This window comes from Athene cunicularia (genome assembly GCF_003259725.1).
Source record: "Athene cunicularia isolate RWA chromosome 1 unlocalized genomic scaffold, athCun1 chr1_part2, whole genome shotgun sequence".
NCBI classification, from domain to species: domain Eukaryota; kingdom Metazoa; phylum Chordata; class Aves; order Strigiformes; family Strigidae; genus Athene; species Athene cunicularia.
The window spans coordinates 3,781,819-3,809,389 of record NW_020799092.1 but is presented as its reverse complement, the minus strand read 5'-3'; the positions used below and the strand labels follow the sequence as shown (position 1 = coordinate 3,809,389).

At 37.2% G+C, this 27,571-nt stretch overlaps 1 protein-coding gene across 1 annotated transcript; it reads left to right on the top strand.

Moving 5' to 3' along the window:
* Positions 1-432: 432 nt before the first annotated feature.
* LOC113491574 (putative RNA-binding protein Luc7-like 2) lies at positions 433-26,958 on the top strand. Its single transcript, XM_026868609.1, has 10 exons — positions 433-498; positions 2,169-2,263; positions 13,194-13,292; positions 14,131-14,241; positions 14,817-14,960; positions 16,017-16,193; positions 18,399-18,490; positions 19,193-19,222; positions 20,129-20,323; positions 25,942-26,958. Exons 3-10 carry the CDS (start codon positions 13,197-13,199, stop codon positions 26,132-26,134), a joined length of 1,038 nt encoding a protein of 345 aa, XP_026724410.1. The 5' UTR covers positions 433-498; positions 2,169-2,263; positions 13,194-13,196; the 3' UTR covers positions 26,135-26,958.
* The last annotated feature ends 613 nt before the right edge of the window (positions 26,959-27,571 follow it).

The following is a 27,571-nucleotide window of genomic DNA, read 5'->3' as shown; positions in this document are numbered from 1 at the left end:
CCCCGCTTTCTTTTCCCCTATGTTGTTTTATTTCAGTTTGGTAATTGTGATTATCATGCTAGCTAATTAGATGAGAGCGGCTGTATTGCAGCTGTAGCATCAGTTCCTAGTTGTGGTAGAGGTGTGAAAAAAGCTACCTCTAGATGTTGAGGTAATGTCTGTGAAAGTACTACTTGCCAATTTCACTTAAGGAACCATGAGTCTTTCAGCAATTTTCTGGTCTTAACTCCTTGACTCCTGATAGGTTAGTGTTATTAGGCCATCAGCTGTATTCTTTTTTAATACTTTTCTTGGTTTTGTTCATGTGTCTTTATATAGAAGAATCTTTACAGTCAACATGTATTTCTAGATGCTGTGTTAAAATTGCTGGCAGAGTCTATTATTCTATACAAACTGAACAATCTGGCCCCTTGTTTTATTTATAAAGGTTCAATGTATCTTTGCCTGCCTACATCAATCTGCAAGGGAGTGTCAGAAAGGCCCCGCATTCGCCGAGCCGTGAGTTATCAATAACTTTTCAGATGTGTTAATGAATGTGGAACAAACGCAGTTATGTGTTTAAAAAAAAATACGGATCCACCTCCTAAAAAGAAAAGTGAAACTCAAAACTCTTTACTGCAGTAGCAGGCATGATTATAAAAGGATTGCTCTAAATTTTTAGTAGTGCGAGTATAACTAAGCAGTAAGGTTGCCCTCTAGAAAACCTATTGTTGAACTGCTTTGAAGCTGTCTTTACCCTGTGGATTACAGGTTTTAACAGTTGTATCTTGCAGGCAAATTGAGCATGTGGTGTTTTTGAAAACTTTTGTTTGATTAATAATATGAATCTTGGCCCATCTGAAAATGTTATATATTAGCATTGTATGCATAGAACTGATATTTTAAAATCTGATTGCATAATAGTAAGAAAGGCTTGACTAATAAGATGGGGGTTTATTCCCCTCTGTTTTAAGTTACCTCAGTAATGAATTTGGCTTCTTGAATTGCTTAATAGATTCAGAATTCTGTGTTTCTGGTCATGAAGCCATAAAATAACTCTTAATAATGGCAAAGTGTATATATAATCTTTAAAATATTTGACAAAATGTAAAAGGCTGCTATCTGAACTCATTGTATATCTTTTTTTAACCCAGCAGCCCTTCTTGCTTCAGTAATTCACCAGTAGGTTTTCAATTATTAGAGATCTTAACAAGTTGTGTTTAAAAAAAATAGTAAATAGATACATTTTGAGAGAGATTAAGGTGTTTTATCATGCCTGTGTCTTAACAAGAGAGCCATAGCAGCGATCTCTCTTCCAAATCTCAAATAGTGATAATTGTGTTATGACTCGAAGAAAACATATTCCCGCTCTCATCCCCAAAACAGCAGCTGGTTACTTTCTTATGAAGACTTCAGGTCTTGCTCGAAGATGGGGTTATTTAAATTGCAATTGGACCTCAGTGTGTGGGCAGGTTGATGCTTCTGCCGATGCAGGAACTACAACCTGCCATGATGAAGATGTAATTAAGATGTTCCTAGCCCAACAAACAGCATGTAGAGAAAAAAAATGGCTTATGATACGGAGATATGCAAACATCTGTAAAATAATTTTGCATATAGGCTATGTCCATATGTTTAACTGACTTTTTTTCAGGTTTTGTAAGCATTTCAAAACATTCTTCTACCAACTCTTTATGCTACTCCCATCAGAAGTAAGAGGGTGCATTGCATCCAAGAGCAAAATCATAAAATGAGTATCAGGTGGGATTCGGTGAAGACTCTATGTGTATCATTTTGTGTTTGAGGCTGCTTTTATATGCTAATTGTTGTATACAAATACATCAGTATTTCATGCAAAATCTGAATAGAACATTATATAGTTCATTTAACAAATGCTGTTGTAGTAAAGTGTTTTTAAGCTAATTCTGTCTTTCTGGTTTCAAGCACTTTTCATGCTGCATTTTTGAAGAGGAAGTGTGTGAGGATGTTTAAATAACATTATAGAGCATTAAAACACGTATTTGTGGTTTTGGTGTTATTTGGCAAAGAAGCATACAGTGTTTTAAATTCTAGTTTCCATAGATCTTTACTGTGTGACAGGACAATGTTAATATTTTGCATGTAACCTGCAGAACATGTCTGGCTTCCCCAGATTTCTAACCTGGAATGTGCTGATTTCTATATTGCAGGTGACACAACCCGTCAGCGAATCAAATTCAGTGATGACAGAGTTTGCAAGAGCCACCTTCTCAACTGCTGCCCTCATGATGTGCTCTCTGGAACTGTATGTACCTAAATCTTATGTTTTATTTAGATAAGAATGGAGAAATTTAATTGTATTTCTTCTTTGCAGTATCTCTTAGTTTCATGGTTTCCAGCAAGTATCTAGTGATCTCTGGCAGTTCAAAGGAACTCATAAACAAATAATTCCTGGGTTAGGAAGTTAATTTTTAGAGGCTTCCTGCTCTATATGCTAATTATTACTTATAAATTCAACATTGTTAGCTATAACATAAAAAAATGAAATAAAATATATAATGCACTGTAGCAAAGCTGTTTTAAGCTTCTATGGTTGCAGCTAGTAGAAAATAAAATGTTTATGCATAAGTTATGAAGTTACTTTCTTAAAACTTTTATGTTTTAGTGAAAAAATGTCACACATTTCTCCAGGGGAAAGAGGTGATTTTTTTCCTTGGAAATACTTTTTAGTAAAAGCAGTTGAAAGTTTTTAACTTTCTAAATTTCTAGAAACTGAGATGTATTTAACATGATAGTGACACTTACTGTCCAATATACAGTTATTGTGCTGTTTTCACAAATTCTAAGACAATTTGAAAATCTCCATTTATGACATGTTAGTAACTTGTTTGACTCGGTTTTTTGAGTACTCTGTAGTAGAGGTGTCTCTGTCTGAGCATAGCAAACAAGGGGCTTTGGCACATGCCAGTAACTTTGTCAGTGTGCTGTGCTTTACCTTGTGGTGCCTAATTTAAGGCAAAGAAATTTTGATTTTTTTTTTGTGAAAAGCAGGTGAGTTACATTGCAGTGATTATTTAACCTACTATTCCATGGTGTTAGAATAATTAACAGTAGAGAGATGTAGTATGATGATATGCGAAGTCTTGTGTGCCTGCCATTCTTAATACTGCACTTTGGTAGCTTTTCTTACTCACATTGGCATGTTTTCTTACCCTGTGCTAGAGGGGAAAATAAGTACTGGAAAACTTGTCTTAGGGATTATTTGAAGCATTACTTGTTCTCTGTGCTGTATCATTCCAAATGGCTAACTTGACTGAAGCCTTTAATGAAATACAGAATGAAATTAATTTGCAAAATGAAAAACTGGAATGTGTGTACTTGGTAACAGACTCGCATGGCGCCTGACCTCTAATATGCTTTTCAAGTAGCTGTGATTTTTAAATTACCAGAACTTTTTTGGTTGATTAAAGGACTTCAAACGTGCATGCACACACACTAACTTTGTTTATTAATTTTGGTGTTTGTACTGACAGACCAAGAGTTAAAAGTCTGTCCTTCCATCTTGAGTCCCTGCAAAAATAAGTACAACTAATTGTTAAGCACAAGAAGAAGAAGCAAAATAAATAGAACTGGACAACTTAGCATTTGTCTTAATAAAAAAGGCAATGGAATAGAAAAGGTCCATTGGTTGAGCTGCTTCATAAGTTTTGTGGCCTTCTAAATTTTTTTCTGTCTCCTTAAAGACACTCTCTCCTTTTCCTTTTGTATCCGAAAGTATCATGCAATGATGCCTCTTGTGCAGACCAAACATGTAGGTTGGGCCTGCTTACCCGGTTTAAGTCCTCACTGAGAGTTCTCATCTGTCCCATACAGGATTCTGCTGCTGCTCTTGGAGTACTGTACTAAACTTATTCAGTGAATAACAATCTTTTTTTTTTTTTTTTTTTTTTTTCTTCCTTCCTCATAATGCAGTTAGTCATCATAACACAAAATATGTTCTTTCTTTTAGTGGGAGTAGTAGAAAGGGACTCGTAAGAGACAGGCTATGTCTGACCATGTGATGTTCTGCTTTTTACCTAGTCATGGATCTTGAAGAAATGGACTTTCTTAATACCACAGTTTTTAAAAGGGGAAGAAGCATGTAGTGTGACTAAACAGTTGATTTGGGAAATGGCTGTGGAGTTCTCTGCAGAGTTTTGATATGAAAGTTTTGATGCATCTTTGTCAAGATCTGTAGGTAACAAAGATTGAGTGACCATTTTTTTGTTAATTCAAATCCAGAATCTTATGCTTCTGAAAGAATAGGTTCTCTGGTGACATCTTACAAGGTTCGGTCTCCTGACTAGATTCTCAGTAAAATAATAGACATGAATTGCCATTTTTTTCGTGTGTCACAAGATAATCTGTGAACTGCATATTACCGTTCCCATCTGCAAAATGCAGACTTCTATGCTATTCCGATCCACCCACTCTTCCAAAAGCACTCAGGGAGGACATTCACAGATAACACAAGGCAAACAAAATGACTCCTATGAGTAGGCTCTGTTAATTTACTGTGTTCTTTTCCTTAATGGCCAGATACCCAAAACTCTGCCAAGGAATTGATTTCCCTTGACAATAAAATCATGTTCCCCAGGCTGCAGTATGTATTAGTAAAAGCAGTGCGTGTATACTTTTCTGAGAAGATTGGAGACTCTCTATTTGTTGTCCAGATTTCTGCATATGTTATCTCTTCTCGTTAAAGTGCGTGCTGCTGCTTAATAATACTCTGTGAAGTCTTTTTGTTATTTCTAGACTTCTCCCGAACACAAGTTTCTTTGATCAGATTTGTCTTTTGGTTAACTTTAGAAACGTTTCAGGAAAAAAGCATCCATACAAATTAGTAAAGATTTGAGTTTTACTAAGAAATTTCTATTGTCTAAATTGGCAACAATGCACAGCTTCCTACTTTTCTGAGCTTTCTTTTGCACTTCCCTGTGTCTAGTTTCCTCAGAGTACTTTATATTTAAAGGAACAATAAAGTTGTCTTTAAAGGAACCCTAAATATTTTACTTAGGAGTGATTCACAGTCATCTAGGTTGGAAAGGACCTTGAAGATCATCTAGTCCAACCATTTGCCTGACAGTTCCCAACTACAGCATATACAGTTAAATTGACCCTACTCTTAAACACCTCCAGGGATGGGGACTCCACCACCTCTCTGGGCAGCCCATTCCAACACCTAAGAACCTGTTCTGTAAAGAAATACTTTCTGACATCTAGTCTAAACTTTCACTGGTGCAACTTGAGGCCATTCCCTCTTGTCCTGTCACTTACTACTAGGCTAAAGTGGCTCATACCTAGCTCTCTGCAGCTTCCTTTCAGGTAGTGAAATTTTTTCTTCTGGCTGCTGCTGTCAACCGAACAGTTCATTCTGTATCAGTTTCTCTCTTCTTCCTTTTTTTGTTTTGATAGACTTCTCTAGAAGTTAGGAGATTTTGATTACATTCTGATTTTATTTAAAGATGTGTTTTTCTGCTACTAGGTTTCTGATTTTGGAGACTTGAAAATCCTGTCATGCAGTTGTGTCTCTCGGTGTCTGCAGGAGATGGCTTTGTGTCACTTTTTGGGGAGAGACAGGGAGAGTATGGGTTTGTATTTTTTGTGGTCTCCTAAGAGCAATGGGAATAATGGGCTATGTGGAAGACAACAGTCTCAACAGCAAAAATGTAAAGATAAAATTGTAGCATCTTCTTTAAGTTTATTAAATTCTAGTTACAAATCTATTGTGCTCTGTGATTATCTTTTTATATTAGTTTTGAATTTTGTGTGAGGCACACAGTAAACAATTGGTAAGATCACAGAAGTGACATTGTATTCAAGGTTGTAGAACAGTATCTGTTTAGGACCTGCTTTTGACAGTGCCTCTCATTTTTAACTGACATTTTGTCATGTATTCCTGCTGTGCTTTTTCATAATGATCACTTGGGCACTGGTTCACATGCCTAAGTCAGTGGTTTAAAGTTTCATTTCAAATTGAGAATTTTATAATGAGAGATTCATAAGATTTTGTAAACCCTGGCTACTGGGATAATGAATAATTTACCACTTAGCAATTTGTATTTAAATTTGTTTGTCTTAAAGGGCTAACACTTTAGGGTTTTTATCCCTAGTAGTCATTGATGATCAGTCTTGGGGGGTTGTTTTGTTGGTGGTTTTGTTTGGGTTTTTTTCCAAACATGGTTCTTGAGTTATTTTTCATTAGCATTACAAAAATGTTTGTTTATATTTAATGATACTGTGAGGACTGCAGCTGCATATGTAGGAGTCAGATGACTCCCCTGTAATGGTACAAACCTGTTCGGCAGTGTTCTCTGTATGTAAGCTCTGTGCTGTCTCCAGCCGGTTTTACAAGATGTATAAGAATGTGTTTTCTCTATCTTTGTATATTTTTGAATGAATAGCTGAGTACTAATGAAAATGACAAGGTGGGAAGATTTAAAGCAAGTACCTTTTAATAAGACTAAAAGTAGTAATGTCCTTACTATTTATAGTAACTTGCTAGCTCTCTTTGAAGAGCACAAACAGTTCAATATTTAGGCAGCAATCTGGCTTTCTTATTAGCTTGATTGTGCTTCCCTGTTGAAAAAAATTCACGAATATTTATGGGATCTTACAAATCATGGTTGAAAAACTCCTTTCTGCTGAGTGGACTAACTTTGTGTTTATGTGTATTTTTTGAGGAACATTGCTTCTTGCATTTTATTTATACAGACCTCACAGTATGCTCTGTCAGCTTAGTCCTGCAGTTAATTTTATCTTTAGGTGCTCATTAATTTATTGCACTTAGCTCTTCAGGACTCTTGCTGACTGAAACCATATTAAGACCTTGGTTTAGCAAGATACTTTTATACATGATTAACTCTAAGCTTATTAGGGGAGGAATTTGGCTCCAGATTAAGACATCTGAATTTAGGTTTCAGCTGAGGAGCTTGCTGTTGAAGCTTGTACTGGAGTCAGAAGGGATCTAGGCAGGGGAGCCTAGAGAAAGATTCGATTTGCCTGCCACTGGGTATCCCTCTCAAGGTGGGCTGAATCCATTTAGGCTTACTGACTGTACTGTCTAATCTCCTTTTACTGTAGAAGAGAAGTTTGGATAGTTTGCACATCTGCAGATAGGTGTTAGTAAGGTGTTTTAATCTGGAGTTGATTTCTTTGCTGGTAGTCTTATTGGCTCAGTGCAACTATTTCCATGCTTAAAACTTTGGTATATCAGTGAGATTATTTGCTATGGTGTTACAAAAAGCAGGCATTCTGCTGGAGGGTATCAGCTTTTCAGTACAGGATTGAATTGATCATGTGAACTGCTTTAGCTTTGCAAATCAAATTAAATTAAGCTTGCATAAGCTACCTCAATTTGTAGCCTTCAGACCAGTGGTGATGAATTGTAAAGTGCTATGTTGTCCTGGTAAGTGATCCCGTCAGTCTCTTAAAATGTATTCTTAATTTCTTTGACCAGTGCCAGGAAAGTGAACTGATTGTACCATATTCCATTTTAATGGGTTTAATTTATCTATATGAAGGGGTTTTTTGTTACTCTCTGTATGGTTATTTAACTTCAGTGTTAATATATAGTTAGACTATAAGACCAAATACTATGTAAAGACTGAAATATCTCATTTAAAAATAAGACAGACTGCTGCTAGCTTTGTCTTTCAGTGAAGATCTGTTCTAACAATTTGAAAGTCTTCAGAAGTGAGAGTATGGTTAAATGCCTTTTAAAGTATTATAATTCTGAAGATACCTGTAATTTTCAGTGGTTGCTAAGGACTTTAATAATTTCTGCCTCTCTTTAGCTCAACATTTCTTTCCTGCTAGTGAAGTCCTACAAAAGTTAACCACATCAGTGGAGTCAGAGAGTTTAAATAATGCATTATTGTTATCATAGAATCATAGCGTAGTTTGAGTTGGAAGGGGCCTTAAAGATCACCTAGTTACAACCCCCTGCCATGGGCAGGGACACCTTCCACTAGACCAGGTTGCTCAAAGCCCTGTCCAACCTGGCCTTGAACCCTTCCAGGGAGGGGACATCCACAACTTCCCTGGGCAACCTGTTCCAGTGTCTCACCACCCTTACTGTGAATAATTTCTTCTTTATATCTAACCTAAATCTACCCTCTTTCAGTTTAAAGCCATTACCCCTTGTTTTACCGCTATGTGCCTTTGTGTAAAGTCTGTTCCCAGGTTTCCTGTAGGCCACTTCCAGGTACTGCAAGGCTGCTATAAGGTCTCCCTTGAGCTTTCTTTTCTCCATGCCGAACAACCCCAATGCCGCAGTCTCAGCCTGTCCTCACAGGAGAGGTGCTCCAGCCTCCTGATCATATTCATGGCCTCTTCTGGACTCACTCAAGCAGGTGTCCTTCTTATGTTGGGCACCGAAGAGCTGAACTCAGTACTCCAGGTGGGGTCTTAAAAGAACAGAGGGGGAGAATCACCTCCTTTGACCTGCTGGTCACGCTTCTCTTGATGCAGCCCAGGATGCTGTTGGCTTTCTGGGCTACAAGTGTATATTGCTGGGGCATGCTGAGCTTATCAAGCAGCAACCCCCAGTCCTTCTCAGGGCTGCTAAATGCTCCCCTTCTGAGTGTGTGTTGCCTGCAAGAAAGTATGGGCTTTTTCACAAGTCTAGAAGTCTGTCAGAAACAAAGTTAGTGCAGATGAAAAGTGAGTTCCATAATGGGGAAGATCTCAGCAAAGAGTCTACCTGCAGCTGCTTCTTATCAGTAGCAAGGGTTTTCTCATACAGACAGGCCACAGTAGTTACCCTGACAATCTGATAAAGGGAGAGACGTGGTTTCCTCAATATAAATTTTGCAGTAATGTCAGATCTTTCTAACCAGCAAGCAAACAAAGTCGCTCTCTTGCTGAATGTGAACTGCTTTGGTATGGGTATCTTTATAGTTAGAAAGAATTCTCTACCTAAACATTGCCTAGAGTATCTTTTTTCAAAGCCTGTCAAAGATGCATGCTTGTTTTGGAAGCACTGATTGATAGCGTGTGCTACTATGTCACACTTGGCTCAACATCAGCTTGCTGTGTTTCAAGTACCTTTGGCTTTTCTGTGCTCTTTTTGCACTTAATATAAAGTACATTCAGTAATCTAATCTCTGATGTCAAAGGAATTTGTAGTAGTTATAAAAGTGCCAAAATGGATATTTTGCTGTAGCTCAAAATCTGAAAATGAAGCCTTTTTAATTTCATGTTCCAGAAACAGTATTACATCAGTTTAGTCTCCAATTCAGTTATTAGTGTCAGCTACTCTGTTTTGCAGAGCAACTCTTAAGATTCTCTATTGCCGAAGTTCTCAGCCAGCTCTTCATTGTCTGTTCATTCATAGTTAACTAACATGGTTCTCTTTTTTTGGTACCTGATTTGATCAAAGCACAGTTTTGCATCATTTTAAACTTAAGTAATTCATATTTCAGTATTAATAACAAAGGCATTATATCCATTTTGTGGATGGGATGACAAAAATGATTACTAAATCATTTCAATATGAGTTTCTTGGGATGGCAGACCAGTTGTCTAAACCTCAGCTCTGGGAAATCAAGTAGCATTAGTTATCCATCTAACACTGAGAAGGAAGTATTACAGAAAACAGTTAGCAAGTTGTTAGTAGAAGGCACTAGTTTCTTAAGCAGAGCTCAGCAATAGCAGAAGGACTCCTGATATCCTGCTTTGCATGTGGTTGCCTAGGCTATTTTCTAGACTAATCTTCAGCAATAGCTTTCACTTGTAAGAAAGATTCTCCAAATATGTAGGGTTTTTCTGGTTTTAATCTTCAGTAAAATGCAACTGCAAAAAACCCCACAGCATAGCTTCACATGTTCGATAAACTTTAGGTCTATCTAGCCTGGGGACTTAGGTGTTCTCACCTTCCTTGATTTGCTTTACTCATCAGGATTCTTCTGTAAATCACTCTTAAGTAGTGTAAGTCTGGCTGAAAGTCAGTTTATCAACAGTGAGAAACAGTTTCTGTTCTTCCTTTTTTAGGCCGCCTTAGTAGTTCAGTGTCTGAATATTATCTCCCTCATAGCTGTCTTCTCTTTCAAAGGTGATTGATCCTAAAGTGGTTGACTACCGGTGCTTGTTTTTTGCCTCTTGGGGAAGGCATGTCTTGGCACCAGATCGAAAGGTGGACACATGCAAAATGAAAATAATGTGTCTCACTATGTTCTGTCCATTTCCACTTACTGTCCATCTACTTTGCATCTAGTCAGGTGAGCCAAATTACAATATGGGCTGTTCTGTGCTTATTAAGGTCCTTGGCAGTCCTGATCCAGCGTAGACTTTTAACAGTAACAAATCGTCCCCAAGATGAGTTGACTTTGCCTGATGTCACATAACTTATACCAGCAGAAATGCTTTTTAGCCTGATTTTGCATATAATATGCAAACTGGTTTAAGAGTTTTAAATGGGTTTTTTATGTCTCTCTACATTGGGATTTACTAATAGAACTTTTAAGAAAGAGATTTAGGAGTAATACTTCTGTGAAGGTGCTTTCAAAGGATTAGCCAAGACTAGTACAGGCTGTATTGAGGAGTGCTTCTAATAACAATGTCATTTCTTCAGTAACAAAGCTAATGAAAAGAATCCTTTTCTCTTGTATCTGCTTGTTCTTGCTCCCTGTTTGTTATACCACATGGGTATTTATAAGGCTGTGCTCTGTTGGATCAAAGAGGGCAAAGGGAGCCAAAATTCTCTGTCCTCTGAGACATCTAAAAGAAAGAAATCCTCTGTAACAATCCCTGTCATACCTCAAAATTTCTGCTAATACTACGGAAGTTATTAAAGAGTTTCTGAAGTGGCATCTTGATACTGGAAGAGATCTTAGCTGCTTATGTCCACTGTTATATTGCCCCCTACATACTGTCAGCACATCTGTTTGTGTGGCTGTCTGGCAGAGGTACACTGCTGAAAAATTGCTTCTTTTTGTTTTTTGCTAAGATACATTTTATGCAGTCAGTACCCAGATTGTGTTCGACTGCATAGGCAGGTGTGCCAGTATGGGATGGGCACAGAGCGGTGATAAATGCAGGACAGAAAATTTTTTGGCAGTATCGCTAGCTCAGTGTAATTGCCCTCCTTTCGGGTTATGGATTTACAATTCCCAGTAAGAAGAAAAGACATCAGAAAATGTACTGTCTTGAGGAGGGCAAATCCAACCCTAATAGAGGGAAAAGAAGTATAAAGAATATTAAATTGAACAGTGGTAGCGTCGTGTGAATTCTGTTTTTTTGAGTGTGAGAGAAGTTTTATTTCATGCAGTTATTCAAAGTGTATGTAGATTGCATCAGTTCTTTCTGGTGGATATGTTTCAGGCTTTTTGTCATTGTATTCAGATCTACTAAAGTGCTTCACTAGCCTTATTTATACATTTAGAACTGGAGTGCTTCACTTAAAACAGGATTGACCTTGAGTTTTACAGTTTAACCTCAAATAAATACTTTATCTGATAATTTTAATATACTCTTTCATAGTGCTTTCCTGATAGAATGTTGCAGTTTAAATAATGTCAGCATCTAATGAATTGGAAATAGAAATGTGTAATACATTGCTCAACTTCAAGGTCTTTGGATTTGCATTGGTTAACAAAATTGCTGAAGTCTTGTGTAGTTGCAAAGAGAAAAGCTAATCTTTTTCTTTAGCATTGCAGTCATAAATTCTGTATTGCCATCAGACGTTTTCTGGAAAACAGATTTATAGTGGCTGAAGGATATTTAAACAGTGACAGTTTATCAAAAACTTCCAAGTTCAAAATTTTGTATTTTAACAATATTTTTTTGTCTTTAACATTTCAAATAAATGGTCTTCTGTAAAAATTGCTTTAATGGATTTGTTGGAACATCTAACTGATGATTGGAGAAGTTGACAGCAATTGCTGTTTAGGTTTTTTACTATACTTGTGAGACTTGAATTGCTACTTAAATGCAAGTATTTGTTGGCTTAAAAAAAAAAAGCCCTTGTTAGGCTCAGATCCAAATGACTTGCAGCAGTTCCTGAATCTTTTCTTTACAAAACTCACAATACAGGTTATTAATTCTTTTAGTTTTTCTTCTAAAACTGTTACTAAACTACAACAGTATCAGCCTTTATCCTCAATTTCCATTATGTGCTTTCAGTGTTAAGAAAGGATTAATTTTTCTTAGTGTTAAGTGAGCAGTACCCAAGAACAGATTTAACTGAAACTGTGCTGTTTTAAAGTGGTGCAAATAATAATCACTTTCAAATATTATATATTAGCTTGTGCTTTTGCAGAGAGTGCGCCTTGGTTTTGTTCAATTTTGTTTCTGTTATAAAGGGGGGGGGCGCTGTTTGTTTTGTGCTTTGTTTTGTTTGGGGGTTGTGGAGTGGTGTGGATTTTGCTTTTTTTTGTCATGTGTACATTGTTCTGTCTTGATCACAAAACAGATTTTCAGGGGATTTGAATTAGAATTTCTTGTGTGGTATGCAAATTTAAATTTAAAACAATATTTGTTGCCTAATAACATTCTGGGCACTCTTCTCAGTGACATTGTATGCAAGATTAGTGATGCAACCTACTTACTTTAAGTTCATGCTTCCTTCCTGACCTTCCTAGAATGATTTTATATTACAAGTAAAATACCTCTACTTTGTCATCCCTGATTCTTGAGCATAGTCTGACACTCAGCTCATCTACACTCACAGAACGTTTGCTGAATTTGATTTTTGGCCATCTTACTTAAAATGCTTCAAGGAGAGTTTTTAAGCAGCGCTTACAGTGGTGTGCTGTGGTTGTGGCTATTTCAGGTCACGGATATAACTGGAACACATATCGTAGAGTGTGCATACAGTTCAGACCAAGCATTTCACCATTTAATTGCCAGTTATTTGTGGGGAACTCGGTTTTCCTAAACTGTTTTGATTCAATACAGGATGTTCCACTTCAGTCATTTTTTTTGAACTTTCAGTAAAACAACATTTTTGCAGGACATTAAAGATCCTCTGTAGTGCAAACGGACATCGTGATAAGCTGTTCATTCTGTCTGCTTTTATTATTTCCTGATGTTTATTAAAGATTTATATTGCCTTATAGCTTTATTAAACTCTCCTGCTGTTCCCACAGGGTAGATGATTTGCTTCAGAATATTTGATAGTCAAAGACAATTGTGCTAACTTCATTCCTTGTTACACTTCTGAAAAGTTAAACCACTTTCCCTCTGTCTCTTTTCAGAGAATGGACCTTGGAGAATGCCTGAAGGTACATGACCTGGCATTAAGGGCAGACTATGAAATAGCATCCAAAGATCAAGACTTCTTCTTTGAGCTTGATGTATGTATTTTTGTCTTAATGCTAGGAGAAGGCATAATTTGTGTACCTAGGTGGATAAACCAAGCAACAAAAGTTTTGGTATACAAAGGAAGAAGACTTTTCAAAAGTAATTTTCTAGAAAGAAGCAGAGAAACCCTTGTCACAGTTACATAAGATGCATGCCTCTATGATTATATGCAAGTATTTAACTTGTACTGGTAGTCATCTCTAGGTAGAACTGTCGTAAAACTGGATGCTTAGTGTTATCAAATAGCAAGCAAACGTTAAGGCTGTGTATGCTTTGGGGAGAGTCTTAAATTCTGTGCTTATTGAAGAAAGTAATTTTGTATTGGGGATAACAGATCACTTGCTATGTCTCAGTACAGCATAGTTTGAGTAATACAGTTTTGAATTCCCAGCTAGGAAGTTAGTCTTCACTAGGACAAAAAGGATTGGGGTTGTTTTGTTGTTGTTTGGAGGGATGGTGTTAATATGCTTAATAGCTTAAAACCCTAGTGAAAAAAGTTACAGTATTGCATGTATTGGCTGGGTGAGGTGAACCTGAATATCCTTTGAAGAATTTTAATGCATGTTAGAAATGCTCTCTTCTTAGAGAAGACTTGAGACAGATTCACTTCCAAATTTCTGCAAATACTTAGAAATACAACAATATGTAGTCTATGATTTTTAAAATGTTGTGTATTAATATATGTGACTAATCACCACAAACTGCTGGATTATTGTTTTACAAATGTTTCACCAGTAAAAACTTGTTGTCTTTATTAGCCTTAACACTTAAGATTTATTAAATATTCATGTTCTTGATGGCATTGATCAGTATCCTTTATTGATGTTTTAGGCAATGGACCACCTGCAGTCATTTATTGCAGACTGTGACAGGAGAACAGAAGTGGCAAAGAAAAGACTAGCAGAAACCCAAGAAGAGATCAGTGCTGAAGTTGCAGCTAAAGTAAGCATGTAAAACTAGTTACTGAAGTCTCTTTGAAGGCCTTTTTTTCTAAGGAGCCAACTTAAGGCTTTGAAAAGCTATCTAATCTGAGAATTCATATTCAGGAGGGGGGTGAAATAAGATGTTTTCTGTATCCTTCCCAAAACTGCCTTTAAAGCACAGAGAAGCGGACACATGGAAGAGACCTCTCTGATGTTTTTGAGCTCAGGCAGCTTGACTCTGTGATACCATGTCATAAAAACAATTAGTTTTCTGCACATATATGCTCATGCTAGGAGGAATGGTTGTACAGGTATTACTTTGCAAGACTGTGGTATAGGCAACAGTGTGAATTACTTGAAGTTTCTGAACAAAATGCAACTCTGGGTACATAGACTTGATAACAGCCTTTTGCTGTCTGTTTTTACATGACACAACTACACTTTGACTTTTACATGGAGAGGTTATCTCTACCTATTTCTTTTAATTCTGTTCTACCAGTTTTGTATATAATCATTTAGACCTCAGTAGTAGTTCAGATTGTTTTCCATGATTAAAAGAATTTCCTGTATTAAGCCTTTTCTTGTCTTTTCAAGGCTGAAAGAGTTCATGAATTGAATGAAGAAATTGGGAAACTGTTGGCCAAAGTAGAACAGCTTGGAGCTGATGGGAATGTAGAAGAATCTCAAAAAGTAATGGATGAAGTGGAGAAGGCTCGGGTAAAGAAGAGAGAAGCAGAAGTAAGTTGACTGTGTAAGACTTGGACCCTGCCCTCTCCATCCCCCAATATTAAATTGGTTGGCATCTGTGTAATGCAGGATGTCTTATCTGCTGTCACTTAACGTAATTGCCTCATGCAAAGCAAATTCTTAGTTTTATAACATCCTGTACAATTAAAGTTTCTACCTTTAAATACAATCCTATATTATTAAAATTATACTCACTTCCATGGATGATGCGTTTATCTTAGTTCAGCTGTGTTGGCCAGTTGTATCTGTGGACACTACAGTTGTGTCTGTGTGTTGGAGGGACTTGTCTCGTTCAGTTTCATGGCTCTTGCTTGTGGCAACCCTGTTGTGCCTCATGATGTGCTGATGTGGCTCATACTGGAAAGCTTCAATGAAGTGAACCACTGTCTTAATTAAAAGATAATTAGTCAATAGCTTGTGTATCAGGCAGGTGAAAACAGTCCTTGTAATGTTCAGGTGACAGAACTCACCAAGAGCTTTTCCGTATCATTTCACCAAGATACTTAAATTTCTAGAAACTAACATCTGCAGTTGTTTTAATGGTACCGGAGGTGTTGCTGGCAGTCTTTCTTCTCTGTCATCTGAGTGTCTGTAGATAAATTTTGCTCAGATAACTTGTTTAATTAGTGTCTAAAATGCAGGTAGATTTCTCAAGAAACTACTGCTGTTTTAACCTGGGTTCAGAACTAAAACTGGTGTAATACTTTCTTAATATGTTAACATAGTAGTTGTAGTGTTAACATGTATTCATTGTTGCATATGAAAAAGTTGTTCATCCTTCTAAGTATTATGATCTTAAGGTAATAATTGCCCCACTTTAAGTTTGTAAAACCAGTTGCTGATGTCCTGCTTTTAAATATGTCCAATCTTCAAAATAAGGAATCTGGCTTGTATCTTGACAGTTGGTTTATGAATAGTGTGAATTAACAAAAGAGTGTGCTGGTGTACATTGAATTTGGTTATCAATTCATAGTATATATTTGATAAAGTGTTATCTTTGTACTTGTATGCACTGAGAAGTAACAGCAAATTGGGTTTTTCTTCTAGGAAGTATACAGGAATTCTATGCCTGCCTCCAGCTTTCAACAGCAGAAGCTACGGGTTTGTGAAGTGTGCTCAGCTTATCTTGGTCTCCATGACAATGACCGACGACTTGCTGACCACTTTGGAGGAAAACTACATTTAGGATTTATTGAAATAAGAGAGAAGCTCGAGGAACTCAGGGTAAATCATTCTTACATGTTTGTGTGTGTGTATAGGTGCATGGTCCTACTTGATTATTTGCCAGGCAGCCTTAATGGGAGTACTTCTGGGCATATGCATTTTTTTCATATTACTTTAAAATTCAGGATTTCATTAGTCTACAAAACACTAAACATTCTAATTTAGTATGAATTATCTGGATAATTTCATAAGATGACCTTTTTTGCACTGAGGTGTGTTAAAACACACACATCTTGGGAACACTTTTAAAACAGAGAACTGTATTTTGAAAAAAATGATGTTGGAACATAATTAGCAGTTGTAGGAGATAGCTAAATGAACTTTACTTTTAGCCAACTGATTGATTACAAGTAATAATGAGACTCTTGGAAATAGAGGAACATATAGTGGGCCTAAGTGATACTCTGATTATTTAATTAGGATAAAATGTTAATAGGGCTGGTGTTGAAATCCTCATTTTTGGTACCAGCATGTAAGGAGGACAGTAACACATGGCAAGGTTTTCAAAAAAGATCTACAGAAATGTTTGGAGATTAAACAACATGCTACATGGTGAAAGACTAAAAATTTATTTTATCTGTACAAATATTAAGAGGTGACTTTCATCCTATAGGTACCAGCAACTACAAAAGAATATTTTTTTAGGTAATTTTTGAAGGCTTTTCAGCTTAACTGAAAATAGATGAAATAAATAATTCCAACAACTCAAGGCTGTAGCTGTTCAAAGCCAGAATACAAAAATATTTATGTCTTGAAGTCAGGCTAGCTATTAAAATAATTGTTACAGAGAGGTTGCATGTTCTCTGTAGCTTGAAGATTTAAAATCCAGTTGGAATATTATCGTCAACAACACTACATTGAAATTGTGTTGAAAAAAAGACTTACTATAATTATATTCTAGACTTCTGATACTCAAGAGAGTAGATTGAGACACTGATGACATTTATGATCCCAATATGCAAATTACGGAGTTCCAAGGCTGAATTAAACATTAACTATAGAAATCACTAAAGACAATAGCTAAATGATTTGCCCTAAAAGCAAAAACTGCTGCTTCTGAGTTTGAGTAAATTGACTTGGTTTATATTTCATAATATTCCAGCTGTCTTGCATGGATACTGTGACTTACCCTTTGGAAAACCCAACTCCTTCCATTGACTATATCGACAATTTAGGCTCCTAAATATAGCTGTTGTAACTTAGATGCCTTGAATAGATCATGTGTGCTTCCTCTCATCCCTCCATGAAATCATGCAGAGAGTCACTTGAACAAGAAACCTTGCTTGTAGTTAAACTGCTGATACTGTACAAGGAAGTATAGATATAAACTGATAGAAAAGGTTGAAATAACTGATCATTTACACCATTTGGAAAAAAATGCATGGATAATTATTTCGCATTCCCAAAGCATCAATAAAATAATCTTTTGAAGTACTTCGCTAACAAAAAAAAGAAAACAATAACTATCCCCTCCTTCCTCAGAGCTCTTCTCAGAGATTTAATCAAGATGCTGCTGGGGCAATTCCACATCTCAGAAGAAGGTCTTTACAAAGAATTGAATTTCTTGCATCATGTCCAGAAGGTGGCAAGACTTGGGTTTGGCCAGATCTCCAGTTGTGAGTTCCACATCTGAGGGCCCTCTACTGAGCGTGCCTTGTCCCCAGTAGTAGTGAGTTCAACCTGGGGGCTATCAGCTGAAGCATCCTCTCTAATTATATGTCTCATGTTCACAACACAGAAAGAGGTAGTCTCAAAACTAGGTTTCAGCCCCACCAAGTCCTTTAAGACTAAGGATTTCTGTATGTCACAGCGTAGCTGAAGAAGTTAAGAAAACAGTTAACCCTCCCGGTTCAGATTCCTTTCTACCTGTCCCCAGTGGCAAAATATGATAGGACTGACATGGAAACTCTCACATTAAAGGTGTGACTTGTTGTTCTGAATTCCCCTTCATGGAAGACTTCATATAACTCAACATATTTCAGGTCTTCATGTAACACCCATCTATTTGCTGCAGCTCTTCTGCAATAACTTCTGTTTCTTGCAGAAAAAACAAATATACACTGAGGAAGAGAGAGGGAATAATATACACAAGGGAAAGGGAATATAAATGAGGGAAAGAGCTGAATATTAACTGCCTAGATTATTTTTGTAGCACCTTCATCTGAGCAATTTGAATTGTAACTTAATCTATTTCTTTGCTTTCAGAGGATTGTGGCTGATAAACAGGAGAAACGAAACCAGGAACGTCTGAAACGTAGAGAGGAGAGGGAAAGAGAAGAAAGGGAAAAACTAAGGAGGTAAAGGATTGAGAGTGAATTTCATGTCTAACTCTTAAAACCTGAATTGTTTTCGTAGCAAGTCTTTTCGAAAGCTACAGATAGAAGTGTGTCTACATATTTGAACAGATGGCCTTTAAATGAGAATTTTCAGATGTGTACCTTGTTTTGAGATATGACAGGTGTGAGTTTCTAACATCTACAGGTATTTTCTTTATAGATGTTAGAAATTTTCCTTATTGGAAGCAGTTCAGTGTCTGACTGAGGAAAGTGGCCTGTTCTATGAAATAGTTGCTTCCAGGCCTCATGGGGCAGCTAGAGTGGAACAGAATCTGAACTGCAGTTCTATTAACATGTCAGCTTCAGAGGTTTACAGTGTAAACTTGAAATCTGTTGCAGTCTGATAATGCATGCCTAATGAGAAATAAGGGAGCACTGACTTGAACTGTGAGAGGGGTTGGAATAAAAAACAGATTAAGTATTCTTTTGGATTTATAGGATGGTGGGCTCAAAAATAAATAAAAACGGCAAACACAAAACAGTTGTCAGAGGGATGTGTTTCCTGGTAAATGTTACAAAGATGTTAGCATCAAATAAAAGGCCTTTAAATAATTGCTAGTAAAATAAGAAATACAACAATAGGTTTATTATTACTAAACTGTACTTTGTTTGATAGTAAGATTCTGTAAGAAAAATTGACTTACTGTTTTCTGTTTATTTCAGGTCCAGATCCCACAGCAAGCATACCAAAAGGTATATAAATCTGCAGACTAGGAATACCATCAGTGAAGCCAGTCTTTTACGATCTGGAACATTTTAAGTTTGTCTAGCACTATTAGTTTAAGATGTCCATCTTTACAGACTAGGCATTCTGTTATATATTTATCTCTGTGTGTGTTTATGCAGTATTTATCACCATGCTACTGAGTTTATACATATACATCTGTTTTGTGGCTACTACAATGCAACTTTTTGTCCCAAACAACACTCAAAACACAGAGTTGCTCTTTCTTCAAAACAGAACCTTGTGGCTTATACCTTCTGGTGAAAACCCATGTTTTTAAAATCCTGAGCACCAGGTTAACGCTCTGTTTTCTTCCTAATCTACACAGTTGAAGGTCACCAGTGAGGTATTACTGCAAAGTGATTTTTTTTTTTTTTTTTTTTTTTTTTTTTTTTTTTTTATCATTAATTTATACAGTGTTTAGAACCTTCCAGACTAATTTTGTTGTAGCTATGGGGAAATATATATAGTTCTTTTTTCTCAGAACATCATAATGCATACGTTCTGGCAGATGATCCCTATCACTGTGTCATGAAGTTCCACAAATTTGCCTGATAAAGACAAGATCTTAAAATCTTTAGAAGTACATTTTTTTCCATATTTTCAGTTCCTTTCGGAAGCCTAATTGGCTAGGCTGTAACTGTACATACAGTCATGCATTAACTGTAAAATTGTCTGCATTAGTCACAGAGGAGTTTGTAGGATTCTAATGTTGCTTTCCTCTGTTTGCCTGTGATAGGACAGTGCATCAGCTCTGAACACTGCTGACCATTCTCTATACAGATTTGCTTATGCACAGAGTGCATAATATTCACAGTACACTGACAGAGTAGCTAGGTGAATGTAGTGTCTGGTTAAGTTCTTTTGGTTCCCAGATCTAGGTCCCGAGATCGCCGCAGACATCGGTCTCGCTCAGCCTCCCGGGAACGAAAGAGAAGAACTCGCTCCAAATCCCGTGAGAAACGCCATCGTCACAGGTCTCGCTCTAACAGCCGCAGCCGGAGTCGCAGCCATCATAGAAGCAGGCATAGTTCCAGGGAGAGAAGCCGAGAACGCAGCTCCAAAAAGAGGTAGCTGTTGGCCTAGAAATAAAAGGCACTTCCTAGATGCATAATGAGTATTTTCATACTAAACTAATTTTACAGTTACCACTTGGTAATTTAAACACCTATTGAGACTGTCTGATTTCAGTTACACCTTTTGCATGTTTATGATTTGACATACTGTCATGATTATTTTTTTAAATAAAAATAATAAGGTTAGGTATTATTTCTTTTTAGGTTGAGTGATATAAGGGATTTGTATCAAGTTGATAGGAAGCGAAACACTCAATTTCAGTTTAAACCCAGTGATATCAGCAGTCATCTTACTGTCATACATTTGGTTTTTCCCTTGGGGTCTTGTTCCCAGCACTGGAGCCCATCTGTTGTGTACTGCACCAGATAAAAACAAGTTTAAATACGCCTGAAAATAAAATTGTTGCATTGCATCTGAAGATGTTGCTTTGCACAGAAAGTGGCTCAACCTTTCATTGAAGGATTACTGCAGAAAGCAGTCTGGGACTGTTGCGTTAGAATGACTCAGTTGCTGTTTGCTCTTGAGGATTTGCTGGCTTATTTTAGATGAGTGAGGTAAGCATATTAGAAGAGTGTTAGAATTGCACCATGAGACATGTGGTAGGGAGATCTGCTCATAACCAGGATTTCTTTCTTGTATAGGTCAGCCACTGTGGCATAGATCTGAGTGCAGTGGATAAGATGCTCAGTCTTAAAACTGACAAGACTGTTGACTTGCAAGAAAATACCTGCTTTTGAAGTGGCCACACATGCAGAGTTTATAATCCAAATGATTTTAGGAGTTAAATCACTAAGGATGGAGAAATGAGTTGAATGTGTTCAAGTATCTCATGGCCTTTTGCCCTGAAAATAATCTTTTTCTTCCTGAAGTAGGTGACTGTAGTCCCATTGTGCTCTGTAAGAGAGCATGGAAGACAGGGTTGGCCCAAGTCTTTTGTTTCCTCCTTTTTGTTATAGATGGATGAAACTTAAATGTCCAGCACTACTTGATATCATCAGTAGTGTCTGGTATTTAAAATGATTTGGTGTGTTCTTTAGTGTCCTAAAGTCAGCATTTTGAACTCAGCATGTCATTTCCATCTTGACTGTAGCCTATCATCACAGTTACCCTAAAGACCCTGCCTCTTCAAGGCATTCACAATGGCAGAGTAGCAGATCTTCAAATCTGTAGTTTTTCCATCTTAAAATAAACATGTTCCTTTGAATCAACACATCTGTTAACTTGGGTGAACTAATATTTAGAGCATATGCTCAAATTGTCTTTAATTCTTCAACTTTGAAGTCCAGCCTTGCAAGACTCAACTTCAGTCCTTCAGATAAAACTATACTGATTGATTGTTCCAGGATTCTTACCGTAGTTGTTCAAACTCTCCAATATGATATGCACAATGTAAATGATGCATTTTCTTCTGTATGTTGGCAGGGAAATATATAAGAGCAAGGAAATGGTGTGGACCACTGGTCCTATCCATGTAACAGTAAACCTGCCAGTCTCAGCTGCCAAAGCTGAATTGGAAAAGCACAAGGTGATTTGAAGATGAAGCCAGTGTCCTTTTGCAAGGTGATATCAAAGGATAAGCTGTTCAAGCCTTGTTTAGTGTGAATGAATTAAGAAATAGAATGTATTTCAGGACACAAGATTTCAACCTTAGAATATTCAGTACTGGAAATATTTCTCCTGATGTTGGTTCCTGCCCTGAAGGAATGAGACACACCTATGTTGGAAGAATCCTTGGTACAAATAGAGGTTTGCATTACTGTTAACTTGAGGGGAAAAATTACTGTGCCATCATGAGCAGCTCATACCTCTTATTTCTGAGGTCAATCAAAATTTTTACTCTTAAATATATATGTTGTGTTTTCAGAAGACTGAAGAATTCTTAGAGCTATGATCTTGCTGCACTGGGACCCAGATAGCTATTGAACTTGCAGCGAGGCTGCATACCTCCATTTTAAAAATGCCCTTCTAGCCATTACAGCTGCTTTTCACATGAATGTGGGAGAAGTCTTTGTTGAATACCATACCACAGTTGATGCCAGAATCCAAAATAAACCTGAACTTGCTGACTCAAATATATTATACTTCCTTGTCTCCGAAGAACTCTTTTTGTTGTCCAGGAAAGCACTCATTGCCAAATCCTTTTTTGTTGTTTTATTTTTTTAAATCTCTTAAAGTACTGATATAAAGTACTTTTATTCAATCCTGTCTTCCTTAAACACAAAACATTCGGTTGTCCAAGGAATTCTGACTAAGAGTACTCTGGAGAATGAAAGATACACTCCAACAAGTTAACTTCTTTGGGAAGGAGTCATAGCCTTTTGGTTTTGAATAACTAAATAAATTTAGATCAGGGGACCATAGTGCTTTTGCCAAACTCTTGTAGAAAGCCAAGTGTGACAGCAGAAGCAAAAGTAAGATGGCTGAAAGCTGCAGCAGTGGCAGTTCATGGTGCCACTAATTCTAGGGCCTTAAGAGAAGTGTGTAGTTGCGGTTGCTGTGTTGGAAGAGTTGCATCATTTTATGTTAACCTAAAGCCTTGAGTGTGATTTTTGGACTTTGTTAAAGTCCCATAAAATACATTTATTGTAGGCTGCTGAATCCTGCTGTAAATGCTATTTATGTGTCTGGGTTTTTTCAGTTTAGATTACATCCATTATAGCTTCAACATGTAAGCATACTAGTCAATTAGACTCCTTACTGGAGAAACTCTTGATGTGCTTCTGGAAGTCATTTTCCCATTTTGTTCTGTCTAACAGCATTATCACAGGCAAACATGTGCTGAGTATTATCATTTGCAGCAAGCCATGCAGTTCCATCTGTTTTTTCCTGTCCACCCTTGTTCAGAAAGTATTTTCCAAAGAGCCTGTCACATAAAATGCAAAGCTGCCACCTCTTAGATATTTCCTAACAAAAGGGATGTTTATTGTGTGCTGTATCTGAGGAAATCCTACAAACACATAAATTTATCTTGACAAACACTTTTTTTATTGTGTCATCATTCACCATATGAACAGGTGGATAGATTTAAATCTCTTAATGACTGGGATCTCACTTCAAATTTATCAATACAAAGAGCAGAAGACCTCTGTGCTCTGTGGGCACAACTGAATGTATGCAGAGTATCTGGTAGTGGTAGCAGTGTGTCTAAGATAATGGGAACCCATCTAGTAATAATAGCAGTGTGCCTAAGGTAATTAGGAACCCTAGGTCTACCCAGGCTTATCAAGAATAGGTCTAAATAAAGTCCTAATTTTCCTTGCTGTTAGCTGTTGTTCCAAGTAACTAATACTGTTCTAGATAACTAAAATGAATCATCTTTCATCTCATTCAAAACAATATGTAATTTGCACTTCTCAGTTTGCAGTGAGAAAGTCGATATTTGCTGTTAGATGTTGAGATGCATACTCAATGATGACATCCATCATGACAGCAGACCTAAATCTGGATAAATTAAGAGACAGTTGTGTCAGTATTCTTGAGCCCACTTACAGGAATTCATGTGACAAGGGTTAATGTACTCCCATAGAGACATTGTATGAACAAATAAGAGTACCTGAAGTCGTAGGATGGGGCCTCACTTCACCTGGCTTTAGATGACTAGGTCAGATGTAAATCTTGTGAGTCTCATTGCAGACTCATCTGATGTAATTTTGTGTCTATTTTAAGATGAGACAAATCATGCCTTAAAGTGTCTTATTTCTTCTGCTGACTGTTAAGGAAATCTGGCTGATCGGCTTCGATGTCTACACTGGAGACATTTAATGCTGGGTGAGATAGATCCCACTTTTAGCATTTAGATTTTTTTTTTAATTTTTTTTTTTTTTAATATCCTTCAGATCCTGCTTGACAACAGAATCTTCTAGCCCTATGCTAATTCTCTGCTGTGGTAGAGAAGAAGGCTTCAGTTTGGGGGGGTTTTTTTATTCCTTTTGAGGAGAAAGCTCTACAGGGAGCACAGGCTCATTTAGTCAAACCTTCTACCCCTTGGAAGGTTTGAAAACTGTAGCTACATCTTTCCTTGCTTTCCTAGATCTCACTGGCTCCTCTGGGATTTTCCCAGGCTGCCAAGGCTGTCCTAGAAATTTTGTCCAAGGCTATTTATGTTTTTGTTTTTTTCTCAGACCCAATGCAGGCATCCACTGATACTGTCTTGGAACCAGTATCACATATTATTCACCAACTATGAATCATGTTATGTGACAGTATGGATGCTGCCCAGTCATGTGCTGAATGGGGTCAGTTTCTGCTGAAGATCCACTCAATCAGTTAGGAAGTAAAGGCCAGTCTTCCTTCTTGTCAGCTGATTAGAGACTCACTTGTAGAGAGATGGGATGGCTCCTCCAAAAATGTGTTGAGTTAAAAGCCAGAGCTGTGGATGGCATCACATCCTATCTGTCTGCCAGTTCTAGGATTAGCTACTAGAGTTAGCCTGAGTTTGTAAGCATTGTTACTTCTGCAGGGGACTTGCATCACCAAATACTTCTGAAGCAGCTGTATTAACTTCTTATTTGGCATGTAGCTCCTCTTATTTGACGTGTAGTTTGTGGAATCTCACTGTTTGCATCTCAGTGTTTGAAAATACTAAGTCTTGCAAAACACTACATTGTAGGGAAAGTAGTATTTCCATCTGAGGAACTAAAATGAAATGTCATTTCAAGGTAAGCTTGTAAAAGGAAATCGGTATGGGAGCGTTTTGCAAACTTTGGTTTTGAAGCAATGGAGGTAACAGTGTAAATGGAGACAGTACAGTCTCACTGTCCAGTACACTAGATCTTTTGACTAAGAAATTACTGGCTGGCTTTATAGCATGCTGTTAGATTTTTTTCTGTGAAAGGTATGTATTAAAGTATTTTTATGATTGCAGTACATCTTAAAATGTGGTGTTTCTCAACAGTAAGCTTAGGTGTACTCTGTGAGGGAATATGAAGAAGTATGTCTAATGCAGGTTTTTTTTCCAGTACAGGTAGCTCATCTAACTTAAAACTACATGGATTGTTTAACAGGACAGCTCTTTTCTGGCTCCATTGTAAAGGTTTTGGAAATGCCTATTATCAGAGTAAAGTAACTAAAACCACCACCACCCCTACATTGCAAAAATCACACAAGAAGGGATAATTCTTCTAAAAAAACTAATTGTGGCACAGATTCTAGATTTCTCTTAATGTTTGTCATGTAATGTCTCATTCCAGAATTATGTACGTTAATGTCCCCCCGCTTTTAATCAAATTCCCATTTTTAAACATGTTTTTTGTTTGTAATTTATATGAGATAAGCTGGACATTCTTCTCAAGCTAGAGACTACAGACTAGAAATTTCAGTTAAACTTCTTTTAATGCAAGCTTGAGGGCAGAGGTTGAAAATAAGAGATTTAGTGAAGCATATCTGGGGTTTGTGATGTAGATAAAATTCTGTTTCTAACAATATTTGTCTTTTGAAATTGGAAGTAGGAAAGGGAGAAGAGTAGAATTGTTTCTGATGTCTTCTCATACACTTCTATTTATATAAATCTAAAGTTGGCTTGGAAAAAGAAGAAAAACATAAAATCAAAGTGCTGTTTGATAACTGCAGATTCATGACTAACTTGAATTCTTGAATTTACTGCACTTTTCAGATCCTCAAAAGAAAGATCTTCCAGAGACAAAGAACGTTCAAGAGATCGTGATAGAACATCGCGTGATAAAGATAGAATCTCAAGAGAGAGGTCACCACGAGATTTCAAAGACAAGAAACGCTCTTATGAAAGTGCCAATGGCCGATCGGAAGACCCAAGGAGCTCAGAAGAGCGTGAAGCAGGGGAGATATAACTGGCTGTATATTCACCTGATCTCTAGCTTCCTATGGAGTTGCATACTATGGTTTAGTTTACAGTTGTTCAAAGGGACACCAGTGAGCAGTTCCAGACACTGATCCAACTAGGGTAGATGTACAGTATATAAAAGTGGTTATAACCAAGTCAGAATTAAACCCCCCTGAATTAATGATGCCTAAAGCTGGGTCCTGGACTTCCAAGTTGTAAAACTTTTCTGAAAGATATCTCTTTATTCAGGACAACAGTTTTATGTACCAAGATGCAGATCTCAATGTTTTTAATCTCCTTTCCAATACAAGTTAGTGAACAAATTGTATTGTACTACTTGCCTTGGGTGCTTTTGAACCTTTATAAATTCTCCAATTCTGCTCCAGTCAAAACAACAGCATTGAAAGGTGGTATTTTGGGGGAATTTTTTTTGTTTGCTTTTTTTGTAAGAGGGTGGGTGGATGGATATTAACTTTTACTCTAAGGTTATGTTCCCAGTAATTTTTGTTGTTGTTGTTGTTATTTGGGAACCTAGGAGTTGATTACAGTGGGAGGATTTAGACAGAAATGTGTGCTGGAGAAAGCTGAAATGTCTTTTTACAGTGCCTATTTAGACTTGGAAACTGAACAGCTGTTGCATTACATCTTTTTTTATTTCTACTTAAATTTTGAAATCAAAGCCAGTCCCATATCCTGTACCATTTGATTGGTATATGTTCAATATATTTGGTTTTTTTCCATAAAGACTCTTTCTTCTTTTTCTTGTGGGAGACATTCTTAATTGTATGATAAACAAACAAAACCAGCAACAACAAACAAAAATTAAGAACAGAAAATAAAACCACATTGTCCAATAACTTAACAAGGATATAATGGTGTCTCAAGGTGGTTGCTTAGCAGTTCAGTCATTTAAAAACTAACATTTAGGTATGAGCTCTAGGAGCAGTCCTTCTGATTACAATCCTGACCATTCTAAGATTCACAGAATCATCTAGGTTGGAAAGGACCCTGGAGATCATCTAGTCCAACCGTTCCCCTAGCACATACTTAAGCTCCAAATATACCCTACTCTTGAACACCTCCAGGGATGGGAACTCCACCACCTCCCTGGGCAGCCCATTCCAACACCCAACAACCTGTTCTGTAAAGAAATGCTTCCTAATATCTAGTCTGAACCTTCCCTGGTGCAACTTGAGTCCATTCCCTCTTGTCCTATTGCTTGTTACTTGGTTAAAGAGACTCATCCCCAGCTCTCTGCAACCTCCTTCAGGTAGCTGTAGAGGGCGATGAGGTCTCCCCTCAGCCTCCTCTTCTCCAGATTAAACAATCCCAGTTCCCTCAGCCACTCCTCATAGGACATGTGTTACAGACCCTTAACCAGCTTTGTTGCCCTTCTCTGGACACGCTCAAGTCATTCAATGTCCTTTTTGTAGTGAGGGGCCCA